Below are 16,439 nucleotides of genomic sequence, written 5' to 3'. Positions count from 1 at the left end.
AGACTGGTGAAGGTTGAAGATTTGGTTTTTGAAGACAAGCTATTTGTTTGTGCCTTTAAGTATTTCAAAATATGTACTTTTACAAAGGTAGAAGACCCACTTCAAGGACAGTGTTAAATGTTTTACCCTCTTCACTCAGTGGATAAAAACAGAAAAGGATGAAGTTCCCTAGCTTTGCACCTCAGGTTTATCCTTTACAGAATTATACGCAGTTCTGTTGAAGGCTTTCATTTACCTGTAGCACCTTATAACAGATTCCCTAAAAACAACTTCCTAAACCTGCTAAAAGGGATGAAAGAGCAGAGAAAGGACCAGACTGTCCCTATGCCAGGCAACTGAACTCCCCACTTCATGTCACAAGTGCCCAATTTATAATGCAGAAATACAGCTATGAAAAGAGAATCGATTCTTCCAGTTTGAGTTACAGGTGTGTGATAGTATATGTGAGATTAACACCTAGCAGTTCGGTCTTTCCACTTGATCTATCTGGTGGACTCCAGATCAGGTTCCAGTATCATCACTGCTTACCCTGGAGACTATTCCCCCTGGCACTGTAATAAAGGGGTTGCACGAAAAATAAGGAGAAACTTCATCTCACTAGCAGCAACGTTAAGGATTCGTGGTATCTTTAAAGTCCCCTTTCACCTTCAGATTTCAAAAAACATCTTTTCCATGTCATACACTCCCATATACACCATCTTTTTGCCTCAGCTGACTCCAGCTTTATGACAATCGGTGACTGCCTCCTAACTTCCTGGGATGAGAGAAAAAACAGATTTCATTACCAGCTACAGACATTGTCTAATCCAGAATGAGATTTTCACTCTCTTTCAGACAGAGCAGCATTGACCTTAACAATATTTGTTGCAAATTATAGTTCCAAATAATTGAATTAAGTTGGAGCTAACTCAAACCATAAAGCTGTTGTGTTTTTTTTTTAAATCTCTGTGCCTGAGACAGTTATTAAACAAAGAATAAGAAAACAAGCACTTGAAAAGCATGAATTGATGTATCTAAACCTCGAACATTCACAACTAAACATTCCATAGGGATTTTAGAAGTTTTGAAAAGCCAGATCCATAACCAGCATGTGAAGGAACCTATATCAGAAGGATCCGTGTTTTCTCCTGCCAGCTGTTTCCAAAAACTTCCTTTAAGGCTTACTTGTGTCCTCAAAGTATCGGTGACTTTAAAGCCACTGCCTCCAAGCAAAGGTATAAAAATATAGTTTTGTTTAAAAACAAGCTAAACTTCAGTCAAAATTAAAATATTCACCACTAATTCATTTAGTAGTATTTGCAGTGAAGATATGTTTTTACACAACCTATATTGCACTTCTTAGTTCCTCATATTTTTAATCATTTAATGGTTTTCAATGACATAGCTGTACGATTTCACTACTACAGCTAATGATGTTGCTCATCTTAATAAATTTATTTGGTTAGGAATATAACTGTGAAAATCTAATCTAAGGAGGAAGATGGAGATCCTGTGCACCTTTATTTTTTGAAATACACTTCAGTCAGCCTTAATTGACTCTTGTTTCTCAAAGAGCACTCCTCTACTTCATGGTCACATTTGATTGAATAATAGCCACACTAATGCACAAGATCATTTAAAAAGTACCTTTGTTACTTAAAGAAAATAAAAATACAGAAGATGGAAACAAAATCACTGAACATTATTTTTCCTTAAAAAATAGTCAACTATTTCCTCCTCAGAGATGATCTTTCTCTTTTATAACATAACATAAATGACTCCTTTCTGTCACATTTGTGCCTTGATTTTGCAAAAGTACTTGATACACGGTGATACCAGACTGAGGAATGGCTGGGACAAGTGATTCAACTTGGAAACAGGTACAGAGAGCTTTATACTCCAATGTGACAGCAGTATGAAATGTAAGTTCTCTTCTATGGATATTTAACAGTACAATTGCAATACTAAAACAGAGTGAGAATTCATGTCCAACTCCATTCCCCATAATAAATAGCACCAGCAGACTGGTATATGATTGTCCCCTTCATTCATCACCATGCACTGTCCCAGCTTTTCTCTATAATCATAATCTTTATTTCTCAAGACAACAAACTGAAACGTTAAAATACTTTCTATTCTTTAACACCTCACAGGTTTTGGATACACCTGATTTTCCAAATCCATATTGTTGAATCATACAGTCAACATCCTATCAACAATCACCAAATATCTATGGCTTTATCCATAAGTAGATCGAATTTGCCACTCTACGGCTACTAAATACAGAGTAGGCTTCCTAAGAAATACTGGAATTCACGCCTTCTCTAATATGTTAATGATAGAAAATTGCTAACAAAAAAACAGATGACTGATAATATTAAGGACTCTTTGCATGGATTAACCTACTACTGAATGCTGTATCACACAAAATTTAAAAAAAAACCTATTTATCACAGAATCACAGAATCATCTAGGTTGGAAGAGACCTCCAAGATCACCTAGTCCAACCTCTGACCTAAAACTAACAAGTCCTCCACTAAACCATATCACTAAGCTCAACATCTAAACGTCTTTTAAAGACCTCCAGGGATGGTGACTCAACCACTTCCCTGGGTAGCCCATTCCAATGCCTAACAACCCTTTCAGTAAAGAAGTTCGTATCTGCATACAACATACCAGGGTTTTTAACCATACTAGTAGCACTAAAAGAGCAAGATGAAGACCGCTTCTGTCCCTACTTCACAATATTTGTAGTCAAGAAAAATCTGACCTGAAATATGTTCTTCCTTCCTTTATAACTTCTAAAACATATATTTCAAAATCAGCAGAATCAACTCTTTAGCTCCTTGATATGCAATTGTTACTTGCGAAAAAAACTGAACAGTTCATTAGCTGAAGAAATTCCTGTCCCTTTCCTCCTTAGCACAGGTACACAGTAAAACAAGCTAATCATATAACATTATTCCTGTAACCCCCTTTCTCTTCCCCTCTCATGCTCCCAAGTGAATTTACGATTTGGTACTGCTACAATATATGTGAGTGCCTCATGGGCATTAATTCCTGCATTGACTGTGGGAACACTGTTAACATTGATCAATTACAAGATTATACGGAATGGGAGAAATTCTTCAAGGAGAAAATAGTTCCTTTGATTCAACCACCATTTGAAATCTACAGCTACCTCTGTTATTCTAGAAACTGGTGTTACTTCATGGCTTCTGTGAGTTCACAACATTTTAACTGAGAAAAAAAAAAAAAATCTGAAGATGCAGGCCAAAAAAAACTATGTAGTCCTCTAACAGACTAGGGGACCAGTATGTGTCCCACCACAAAGATCGCTTTCCCCCTAGTAAAAACATAGCCTAAATGGTAACAGCAGCAAATGACTTACAACTTTTATATGAAGCAACACATTTCTGAGCCATACACGTGAGCTGAATATTAGCCTTGACACTGCTACCAATAAAAAATCCCATTTTTTGCAATGAAAGACTGTGCCATATTGCATATGGATGCTAAAGAATCTCTTTAGTCCGTCAAATATTGGAACTTACTTGCCAAGCACTACAGGGCAAGTTGCTTTACAATTGCAATTCCCTTCAGAAAACATTAGCGATTTTCATGGAAGAGCAGATTTATATTAGCTCAGGTAGTTTTCTTGATTCCATTCTCTTTTTTAATAATTGCATATAATCTGGTAAAATATTGAAATATATTCAGGCTTATTCTCAAATTCATCTTTATACTACCTTTTCTAAATGCATCTAAAATAAAATCAGATTAAAATATTTCCTTCTGGTGTAATATCAGCAAAATAAACACAGTGTCAGTGACATGCATAACTTCTAACGTTAATTCAACATTATGCTCAATACAATATGTGCACCACATTTTCTGAATGCCCGTCTGTCATTTAATTTAAAAAATAACATATGTTAATAGATTGCTCTATGACATTGCTGGCTTATTCCTAGATGTTAAGAATAGATACGTTTTCTTAGTTATTACTGACATCTAACTGTATTGTCATTAAAAATCAAAACAGAACTACCATGCTACATAAAGTTACTAAAAGAAGCCAAAACATTGAGAACATCAACAGCATTTGAGATTGAGAACATCAACAACACTGCTACCACATAGGAAAAAGTTATTTTTAAAGGTTTATGCGACTGTGATAAAATTAATTTGTATTTTTGTACGAGAAACACCTCACAGACAATTACCTACTTAATTTGTTTTTCAACTGTGCACATATCATATTGCAAAACTAAAGGAAAAGTAGGGGCATGCTCACAAAAGCTGCAGAAAGGAATATCATGCATAATGTCCACAGCAACTCACAGATTATTAGTAAGTTATCTGAAAAACAGGTAAGCCTTTCATGCCAAACATTGCTTTCATTTCAATGATAGTAACTCCCCTTGCCTTTAGCAGGAATTACACATGTGCAAATAAAAGCAAATGTAGGCCAGGAAACAAGTCTACACAGAAAAGAAAAGGACTTAAGACAGAAAAAAGGCTCTAACCACTTTGTCCTCCTGGAGTTCATATCCACGAAAGCAAGAAAGAAAGGACAGAAAAAAGACAAAGAAGGAAAGAGTCACTTTCATTCTGAAAGCAAGCAGTAGTATTTGTTAGTAAAATAAATGAACAAATTTCAAAGGAATTATTGTATGTCATTCTTATTTCCCATAGTGGTGAAGAGGATCCAGTGAAAAATGTTTCATTTTAATAATTTTCTTAGTTTTATGGGTGAAATTGAGAAATTTTATCTGTCCAAGAAAATATTTGTATAAATTAAAATTATTTTCTTTGTGGAATTTTCTAAGACATGACTCCAAATTATTTTGAATTACCTTAATAAATCAAATGGGCATGTCATAAAAAGGATGCAGAATTTAGCTCCACATGCCTTGGACCCCAGTATTGCAAATGATTAGCATGCATCAACCTTTTGCACTTGCACTGAGTCCAGTGAAATGAAGGATTTTTGTTTATTCTAGCCAGAAATAGGGGATACATTATGGCATAACTACATGTTCATCACTCAATAGCTCTTTAAAATAGTAGGGTTTTAAAGCACAAGGAGACAGAGTTTCTCAAGCATTTATTGCATGTCATGTCAGATCTATATTACTTATATACTCCTTTCCATATTCATAAATATTAAATACAAATATTCCCAGTATTATTTTCCTTGAAGGAACTGTCTTTTTAGCTAAAATTGTAAATGGAATAATGCTTCAGAAAACAAAAATATTCAAAATGGTTTCAGACAAAACTCTTTCCCATTTTTGTGAATGACGATGAAAAATGCATAAATGAGCAATATTTTCTGGTACCTCAATGTCACATGCCAATACACAGACTAGATCTAGGCATGGAAATGAGCACTCCACTATGTTGGGAATACATCTGCTCACGTAGAAAGGGTGACAACTCATTTTATAGCTTTATTATTCAGATAGCCTTATGACATGTAACTTTGTGCTCCTGTGCTCTTACAAAAGTTTCAGGTTCCCCCCAGTGCTAAACACACAAACAAACAGGACAGAATACAGCAGAGCCAGCTAAGACAGTCAAGGGGCAGAGCACACAGGGAGAAGCTGAGGGACACAGGCTTATTTAGCCTAAAGGCTGGGATGCGGATGGGTGGGGGAAGAGGGGAACTGTTTGCAATCTTCATCTACTTAAAGGTGAGCTATGGAGAAGACAAAGCCAGCATTTTCTTGAAGATGCACAGCTGAAGGACAATGGGTTGGATCAGATGTAAACAAACAAAAAATCTCAGGAGTTGATAAGCACAGCAAGAGCTTGCCCAAAGAGCCTATGGAATCTCCATCCTTACAACTCAGTCGGATGAGATCCTGAGAAACCTGGTCTCACTGTGATGTTAATCCTGCTTGAAGCAGGAGATTGGACTAGATAACCTCCCCAGGTCCTACCACCCTCGGCTTACTCTGTGATCTTATGTGCAGTGGTAAAACCTAAAGTATTTCCAAAGATGCTAGAGTTTTTTGATTATTCTTGGTTAAAGAAATAGGAAATAGCATTGAAAGCTATCTAAAACCAAGGATCTTGTAAGCATTATCATTCAATGTGCAGAGTCATTTATCTGCACAGCATCGGGTGCACCACTGCTTTCCTAGCAGGGCTTCCTGTCCTACCACAATAAGAGTGGCAGGAGTTGCTCATAGGTGTTTGGAATGAAAACTCCTAGTGCCTCGATCCTCTGGAGAAATACACTCTACTATGCAAGAGGAGCATAATCCATAAGCATGTGTTTTTAGCACAGAGGCTAAAAAATTTTGAAATCATAAATGCCTGCCTGGTTAGGTTCCTTTCTCGGTGAATGTCTCTTAACTGCAGGAAGGGGTAAGTAACAGCACAAAAGAGCAATTAAGTCAGACTAGCCCAGCTCCCCAGATTAAGGATGCAGACAACAGTTTAAAACTGTGTTCAATTTTGAGCAAGAGAACTTGACAAAATTAAATTTATTCCTACAAGATCCAGTAGGTAAAATAGCACAGAGCGACAACGATAAAGATTTTAAATACATGAAACTAAAGAAAAAAGTAAAGGTAGCATGTTTCAAGCAAAAATTAAAACTGGATACAATGGCATTTAAACTAGGAAATAGGAACATCTTTAAAACAATCAATAATAAATGAGAAATGGAAACAGTAAATAGAAGAGGTTAAAAATTATACGAAGTTACAAGAAGAGGTAAGATCCTTACGAAAACAAATTTTGAGATGAAAATTATTATTTGATTTTTTTTATCATAGAACTTAACTTACTGTTCTACCTACCTAGGCTGACTACTCTTTGAAGCAGAATTGTCTGTTTCTAGCACAGTATTTACTGTCTTAATAACTTTTAATATCTTCTTATTTACCTTCAGTTTTTTATATTCTCCAGTGTACCACTACTCCTGAAATTTTAAAACAGACTATAAACAAGGCCCATGACATTTCAAGAGACTGCTTAGAAATAGTGCCATTTTGAATATTAATTCCTTATAATCTTCTCTATGCAGTACCCATAATTTAGTCATTTGATGATGTAGTATTATGTGTATTATTGTTCTGCTCAAAGATACAGAGTGAAGCATGGGACAAAAGGCAATAAATACAAGATAGAACCTAGGAAATTCAGACTAGGTGTAGGAAATCCTTGTTTTGTTTTTAATCAAGAGAGTGATGAAGCACAGGAAGAGTTTGCTCAAAGTGGCTGCTGAATCTCCATCCTTGAAGATTCAAACTCAACTGGACAAGGACCTCAGAAAACTAATGTAATTCAAAATTCTTTGAGCAAGAGGTTTGGGTGAGACACCTTCAGAAGTCCTTTCCAACCCAACGATTATTCATCAATAGTCTGTCCTCACTCATTAAGAAAATCTAGCTATATTAGCCTTTTTAAATAGCTTTCAACTACACACTATACACCTGCATATATTTAAACATTCTGCTTAGCCATCAATATGAATCTTTCCCACTTTTATCTCTTTTCCAAAAATAATGACTAGCATATATTATTCAACGTCCTGACTATTTTTATGCTACTCTAACATGGTGTTCCAGTCTATCCAAATTGTAAGTGATAATTATATCTATAAAATTTTAACTATTAAATATTCTAATAGTCTTTTGCAAACACACGGATGATCTACACCTCTTCATATTGTGAATTATGTTCTAGTCTACTTTTTCCACTCAGTAGTTTTCACCTAAAATACAAGGTTCTTTAGAACATTTAAGAGGAATAAAACCATAATGCATAAGAAGTCAATATAAGAAGAAAAGTAAAGACGACAATATATAAACCAGTAAAAGAGAAGACTCAGAAATAACAAATCTAAAAGACAGAAACAAACTCTCGCTGTAACACTGATATGTATTTAAGAGAAGGCAGCTTGAGAGCTTTGAGACAGTTTTTCTAATAACTATTCTTGCATCACTAGGTTCTAACATTAGAAACTATTGGCTCATAAATATTGATCTGGTAACACTCTTCTGTTCCATCACACTTTCATTTTGCCAAATCTTAATTTGTGTTCAAGAGTTTCCAAAAGCTTAACTTTACTTGAAAACGAATTAACTTTAATCACAGAAAAGATAAAGTAGACGCTAAATGCATCCTAAGAATGTAAGCAAGGAGAACAGAACAACTCATATTTCCTACAAACTCAGTCAATATTTGTGAAAATTGTGGCAGATAAGTCATTTTCATGTATCAGTAGAGAAGTCTCTTCTCTCTTAGCTTAAAAGATATTCCAAAGTACAAGCACTGCTTAGGTAATGATTAAAATAATACATATTTACTCATTTATAAACTATATACTCAAAGGAGATGTAAGATAATTCTCAGAAATTAACAGCATAGGACGAGCTTTAAACACTTCAACATATCAGTGTAAATTTTCCAATGCAAAGCAGCAATTCCAGAAATTGGTGGCTTTGGAGGCGGTTCTGACTCCGCATTCTGTCATTCACACTGTAATGTGTGAATCCCAACAGATCAACAAGACTTGATTCAGACAGAATCTACCGATATGGAGCAACTTTCAGGATGAAGTGTCTCTTTTCAGAAACAGGCAATGAAATTTAAAGAAATGTGAAATTCAAGACAAACAGTTACCCTTTACTAGACACCTAGGACTACTGCCATCTTCTCAGCTGCTTCCCCCAGCATTGATGCACAGCATTTGAGTTCACACCAGTATAATATAAGGAGTGACATGACTGACGATATGAGAGACAGTCCAGTCAGTCATTTATATAGCAAAGATATTAAAGAAATTATCCCATCCAGTTCTCAAAGAACAAATGCTTAAAAAGCAACAAATTGGTCAGATTTCGGCATATTTATTTGGTTCCATGTGAAAATGCAAGTACATTTTAATATCAGTTTTGTGGGAAAAGGCCTTACCTCCATGAATACTTAGACACAGAAATGTGAGTAAAATGACTGGAATTTCATTCCATATTCAGAAGAAATCTAGCATTAAGTCAATATCTACACCTTACCCTTTAAAAAAAATGTTAGAAGGTGAATCTGGCATTTGACTGGGTGAGCCAAAGCCACTGTTCAAGAAAGTATTTTTTCACCTTAAGTGCAAAAATATCAGTTTGCCTAATATTATCAGTTCTTCATTGTGTCAGGATCATAATAATCTCTAAGGTTTTTGAAAGCTTTGAAATAGAGTGAAGATTTCAAATATGCCTAGCCTCTGTTGAAATTGAGGCTATCATCTGCTCTTTAATGAGATTCAAAACAGCCACCAAGTGAAAATAGCCTAAAATAATAAAGCGAGTAACAAAAATAGTTTCTGCAGTTATCACTTGAAAGAAATGATAATATCCACAAAGCTTCTATTAGAATCACAGATATTTTTTTTTTTCTGAAGAATTGAGAGAACCTGAGGTGTCAGTACAGAAATGCTGCAGCTGGGTATCACTATTGCTACATATAAGTTTGCATGAGAAGCTTACAGGCTGGAAAGGAGCAATGTCTCCTGGTTAAAAATGATTGCTGTGCAAGCCTTTCATCTGAGTACCAACTGAAGTAACGAGAACCTCATTTTGCTGGGGCAGCATGCTGCTTCCATACTGCCCAGGCACAGAGAGGGCCAGCGGCCCAGCCAGGGCCAGGAGCAGGGCACAAAGGGTGATTTCAGCCAGGCCATGCCCCCACCAACAGAGCAGTGTCCCACAGTCCCCACAGGAGGAGAACAGGGTAATCCCAACAGGGCCGTGGTGATGAGGCAGAACCAAGGCCCGCCAGGAGGCCAAGCCTACAGACGCCGGTCAGCAGGGGCACAGACCAGCCGTGGCGCCAAGGGAATGACCAAGGCCAAGTGCCTAAGCCAAAAGCAGCTCCAAACAGGGTGTGGAGGCCCCCACAGGGCTCCAAGCAGCTCCAAACAGGGTGTGGAGGCCCCCACAGGGCTCCTTCTCCCACAGCTTTACCTGGGCTGATCCCAGGCTACAGCTGGGCCGCATCAGAGCTGCCCTAAAGCACAGGCAGCCAAACACTGCTGGGGGTGAGGGACGGGGAGGGAATTGTGCTAAGGACCATGAGGTATATGGCTGAACTGTAGTCCCGCTAAATTGGGGTATACCTTTGGAAAGCTGCTCACCTCAAATTAAATGGAGTTGATCATTGTTTAGAGATGTTTTTACAATCATGGATGTGGCATTGTTGTTTTCAGATAACCATGACCAGAGTTCAGCTGTGCTGTAGGTCTTTAGCATATCTGATAATATGAACTCTCTTCTACTCATGGAGAGACTGGGATGTGAAATTCAACCCAGTTAGAAGGATAACTTTTACAGTCTCCATTTGTGAATTTTAAACTTTTAAATAGGAAACTGTCTTTGGAAAAACTCAGCAGCTTCCTTTCCTTTTTTTCCGAGAAACCTGCACTGAGATTCTCCAGAAAGATGAATACAGTTGTACATTACCAGATTCTACAGGTGTTACATGGCCTAAACTGAATGAAAAAAAAAAAATAAAAAAATAACCTACAGTTTAGAGAAATCCTTTCCATCAAGTCAATAATGTCACATTTCTTTTCTAGAGAAACACAGAATCGAACCGTGTCTCTTAAGGATCAACTTATTCGTATGCGACTGCAAATCACTGAGTTTATTCCAAATCCTAGTGACCTGGAAATCCTGACTGTGACAGACTAATTGATGGTTCTCTGAATCAAACATAACCCAAGAAATAATCAAAATGCAATTTTTTGACAGAACCAGAGGGAACTGAGGGAATTTTCCTATATATACCCTGTGTAGTTCATACAGAGATGTTAGGCCCTAGAAAGCAACTGAAAATCTCTTATTTTTCATGTTCAAAGACAAAGAGAAAAGAATGTTTCAGCAGGTGTAACTGATAGTAGATTGCTGAACATCCTTAAAGCAGGTATACACCATACTTCAGATTAAGTTTTCACACAAGCATTGTTTTCTTCCTCTAGGAATGGAATGTTGATTTACTGAACTGGCATTCTGAGCTGTTGAAAATTATATTTACTGCACACGAGTTTTATCTATCTGAAGGCAGTAGATGTCAAACATTTTAACATATAAATTTCTCAGCTGCATAAATCTCATTCTGCTGTCTACTGCCTCACTCTCTGTATTTTCCTGTATAAATCAGTATACGATTAAGAACGAATAGCAGTGTTATCTTGTGTATCAGTGGTACCTATACCACTACAAATTGCTGTTATGTGATTTATTACTTGAGAAACACAATTGCAATCAATCTGAAATTGTTCATAATCATAAGAGATGCCAGTTTAAGCTCCCTTATTCCCACAAAATTTAAACTCCCCATCCTGGCTGAATACTCCTATCCCTAAGGTCATAAGCAGGAGCACAGAAGCAGCAGTACCATCATTATCAATTTTATCTGTTTGATCTAGAAGGAACTTCCACATAATGATCATTTTTGTACAAAATGGACTTAATTTTAATGTAAGCGTATGAATTAGCTATGTAAGTTTAACGTTTTAGCTATGTAAGCTAAAGGTATCAACTTTAGTAAGGGTAAGTCATGTCTGTTACATTTACTAAAATTCCTTCAAGGAGTCACTGAGTAAGTGATACCTGCTGATATAGCTGAGTTTGGCCTCTGGGATTTTAAAGAATATCAGTGGCCATGAAATAGGAATAAATTATTCCGTGAGAAAACTTTATTAGTTTAAGACAAAAAGAAAAGAACATAAATAAATGGTCAGGGCTTTTTAAGGGAGAGGTATCACCAGTGAAGCCTCACAGAGAATCTCTCTAGAGATGCTCTGCCCAGCATATTCATAAGTGATCAAGAACAGAAAGGAATGAGAGCCAGAAAAGTTTATTTACCACACTAAGTTATCCAGAGTAGTAGAAAAATACCACCTGAGAAGAGTTGCTGAACAGATTCGTAATACTGAAAGCAGAAGTGGGCCTGCAGAAAGACAGATTTAAGAAAAACTTTCTAAGCAGTGGACCTAAGAGGGTATGGAAGAATCTCACTGGAAACCTGTCAAGAGACAGTAGAGAAATATCGGCCAAGTTCAGATCCATTCTGAGGAAGATTCCTTCCAACTCAAACCATTCTATGATTCTAAATGATGTCTCAGAACATCTCATTAGAAGAAGCCTTCCTCCTAATGCTTTTATTCTTTGACTCTAATTATGTAGACATTATGAATCCAAGAAACTGTCTCAATTGTATTTTATAATCAGATGAAATCAGTACAGGAATTATTATATCTCTGATTAATGGTAACACAATTTAGTTATAAAAAGCAATAATAATGTGATCTTACCCAAGACAAAAGGTTCTATACAAATTTTAAAATTACTTTAACAAAATTTGGTCATATCAAGGCAGTTTGACAGATTTACACAATCTCAGTTACTTTAATCATCAGCAAGTAGCAGGTTCTTTTCTACCCTGTCAATCAAAACCTGAGTCCATTATTTAAGCCTCCTTTTCAATCTTGGACAAAAAATACATAACGTTGTCACCTGCCTTCCAAGCGATTAAGATAATATTTGCAGTTTGCATGGTATTTGCAATGACTATTACAAGAAGAAACTGATTTATGGAAATAAATGATACTGACAAATGATTACATTAATAAATAAATGATTGTATTGATTTACAGAAGATGTTGCAACAAAAGGCTAGCATAAGAAGTCCTGAGTAGTCAAGAATATTCTACAAATATCTGTCTGAAACTGAGAAAGATGTGTGAGATGTCAACATTTTATCTAAAACACTAAAACTTCTTTCAGAACTTAAGTTTTCTGATTACCTCTGTTCTACTGAATGTTTTATTCTACGACCAAACTTCTTAAAAATTCAACTTGCTGTTTTACCTGTTGTTGTACAATAAAAACCAGTATACTAGCTGAAGCTGCATACTGTTAGTGCATTGCATTTTTACTAAGAATATGATAATGTAATATACTTACATGTGTATATATATGTGCATATATTTAATAGATAAACATTTTAAAAGTCCTTAACATACTGTATATACTATTCTAACACTCGTTTTACGATAATCTTGTACAGAGGATTCTGGGCAAGCATAACATTAAAAAAAAAAAACCTTGCTCTAATTTGCAATAGTCACAGTGTCTCAACATTAGCATCACTAGCTCACTAGCTATACCTCCTGGTCTCCAATACAGAAACTCAGTCCTCTATTCAAAGAACTGTACTTGCATGAGTCTTAGAGTAGAAATGTGGCATGTGTTAATGTAAAGGACACAGTCACAAATCCATCTGCAAATGGAAATTATTTGAAATGAGGACAGATGTCTCAGAAGACCCTAAAGTAGACATCATTTCATCCTTAAAGGAAATCTATTTCAGTAGCTATGTGATTAGGATGCATAAGCAATGAATAAAAGATACTGAGGTTAGAAGCTTATTACTAAACTTTTGTAAGTCCATACCTTATTTGACCGTAAAGACACTCTTCCTCCACAGCGTGCACAGAATTTAGTTTGGCAATATGAACAGTTATGGCCACAGCCATCAGCAAATTTTGTTTTGTGGCAGATGCCACAAGTTGGGGCATCACCCTTCTGCTCCTGCTGCTGCTGTGATTCTTCGCCCATCTTCTTCACTTGCTCCTTATACATTTCAAACTGCTGATGTAATTTTCTGCAGAAGAAAAGAGATCATTAACAGTTGGGTATTTTTCTTTTTATTTAGGCCCACAAATACTTCACAATCACTAAACCACAATCAACTTCAGAACACAAATCAGAGAGAAATACATGTAATTTATGATATTCCAGAAGTGTAACCTTCAAAAACTACTACTTCTCCAACTGAACTAAACTCTAGGAGGTGGCCCAACACTAGTAACATGCAGCAAAGAGTTCAGCTGTTACAAAGACAAGTAATTTGCTTTGGGATGTGACCAAGCTGTGAGCTGCAAATACAACAGTAGGAAACATGAAGTGAGTGATTCATAATCCCATGGTACTAGATGATAAACTGGTTAATAGCAGGAAAAAAAATCTCATTTATTTTTCCAAGTGCTCTTTCACCTAGTTCCACCAGACGCACGCAAGTATCTTATCTTAATACACCTTATCTTCATTTATCCAGCAACACTGGATATTGCCAATATTGCACAGATTAATTATTCTAAAATGCTTTATCAATCATTTATCAAGCAATGGGTGCAACCACAAGCCCATAACAAGGTATGTCAACTTAGCAACTTACTATCCATTATTTAAGCCATTCATATCATTACACAGTGACCACCACCTCATGCCACCTCACGGTAGAGGACTACCTTAGGTGTAAAAACTAGGGACAATATTTTAAGACACACACACACACAGAAATCCCACATATTCTACCTCCCATTTCCAGTGGACTAGGAGCGCATTCATATTCAGATACCAAGTTCATACTGCAACGATTCCTTCAGGCATGCTACTTCACTGATTTTCTGATCCTGTAATAATCAAATCTCTATATATGATAGCTATGTTGTCTCACTACAATAAAAGTTATAGACTCATTTCATGTTCTATAATAGAGTTTTTTTAAAACCCTTATTTCTAAAGGTAAAAAATGACACGGGAAATTTAGTTTTCATCGTAAAATTTCAGTTTCCTGTGGTTGCTGAAAAAGGCTGGAAAATGTGATATAGTATAAGATATTGAATCACAAAAAGAAAACAAGAAGAACTTCAACTTCTCTTTTATTTTTATCCCTGTGATTTAAAGGGGTCTGACTCATGATCTTTAGTAGGGAATGATTCTTAGTAGGGAATTCTACTCACCTAATTTTGCTAATTGAGACTGTAAATTTCAGCAACCTAAGAATTACTAATCTAGTCTAAGCACTTTATCTACTATCCTGGACAGACACGAGCACAACCAAAAAAATGAAGTATTTCCTATGAAACATTAAAATGGTATAGTAAGCCAAAAAAAAAAAAAAAGTGCAAGAGATTTATTTTTCTTAGAATGAGTTTTCCAGAGATTCTTGAGATTACTTTTTTTTTTAATATATATACATATATATGTATGAAGTCTAACATTGCACAGAGAGTAAGAAAGCTAGGAGACCAGCTTCTTTAATACAGAAATATATATTTTATACAGTTCAGCTATAAACTAATGATACAAAATGGCTTCATCAGAAGAGTCAGAGGCTCTTACCAAGACAGACATTAGCACACTCGGTCAGTTTAAAATTACTTCAAACACTATTTATTTACTACGGTTCCCCACACATATGGCAAGAACTGTTGGTATTTGCTTGAGTACTTTCAGGAAAACTCCCCTAAAAATACAATTTGTGTTATACCACAGAGGAGCCATAGGATTTAAGAGGCAGCTCCCGCCCTCTGTCAGGCAAGGCAGTAGGTAGGCCTCTTCTGTGCAGCAATGGGACGTCTCCTGCTCTCAGCCACACTGGCCTTTTCCCTGAGAGAAAGCAGGTTTGCCTCATGCAACTTATGCCTCATCTTTCTAATCTACCAGCTCTTGTCACTTGAGTTCAGTTTTGAGTCCACACACTGCCCTCAGACCGCAGCAGTCCCTTGCGCGCTGCCAGGAGCTCTGGCCTGAGGCAGAGCAGAGAGGGCCCGCTGCTCCCCCGGCCCCACAGGAGGGACGTGGGGACACCGCGGGAGGGATGTGGGGACACTGCCCGAGGGACATGGGGACACCACGGGAGGGACGTGGGGACACCGCAGGAGAGATGTGGGGACACCCCGAGCATGGGGACACCTGACACCGCGGGTGTGGGGACACTGCCCGGGGACATGGGGACACCACGGGGCGTTGCCCCGGCAGGAGCCTGAGGGGTCAGGGGCAAGGGGCTTCTGCTGCTCTCCGGGTCCAGGAGTTCGTTGCTGACTGTCCTGTGTTGAATGAGGCAGGACACGAGTCACTAGTAAGAAAGAGCTGGATGAAGTTGAGAACAACATTTCGTTCTGGAAATCTGGCACATTTCATCGTTTTACACTGACAGCACTATCCAACGGGTAGTTGGCAGTCTGGCCCATGTCCATCAATAACACATGCAATCCCTGAGACCTCGCTTGCTGTTTAATTTTGCCAAACATTGTGTTCTTCATTTAATGCATATTATCTATGCTGAACTTCAAGTTTATTTTAGGTTGCATTTAGTTTTGTGGCTTCCTTTTAATCTACAGCCTTTGTTTTTATGATTATTTTCTAACCAGTCTCACTGATGCATAAAAAGCACAAGCCTTTTGCCAATTCCTAAGCCTCATGTACTGAAATAATTTCACTTTTGTTTCCTCTTGGGCACAAGCATCTATGCAAAGGTCACTGTAACTTTTGCCTCAAAGTATAAACTTTTCAAGGTTACTTTACAGAGAAGTTTTCTAAAATCCTCATTCTAGTAGCAAATATTTTTTCTGCCAAAATAGTTCATTATTACATCATTTT

General features: G+C 37.0%; 1 protein-coding gene across 1 annotated transcript in view; it reads right to left on the bottom strand.

Annotated features, from left to right (window-relative positions):
• RIMS2 (regulating synaptic membrane exocytosis 2) overlaps positions 1 to 16,439 on the bottom strand; it is a 469,801-nt gene that overhangs the window by 370,034 nt on the left and 83,328 nt on the right. Inside the window, 1 exon segment of the mRNA XM_048068611.2 lies at positions 13,446 to 13,656. Coding sequence (XP_047924568.2) covers positions 13,446 to 13,656 — 211 coding nt within the window.

This window comes from Anser cygnoides, chromosome 2, assembly GCF_040182565.1.
Source record: "Anser cygnoides isolate HZ-2024a breed goose chromosome 2, Taihu_goose_T2T_genome, whole genome shotgun sequence".
Lineage (NCBI taxonomy): Eukaryota > Metazoa > Chordata > Aves > Anseriformes > Anatidae > Anser > Anser cygnoides.
Note: the sequence above shows the minus strand (reverse complement) of the source record. Positions and strands in the feature narration are given on the sequence as shown.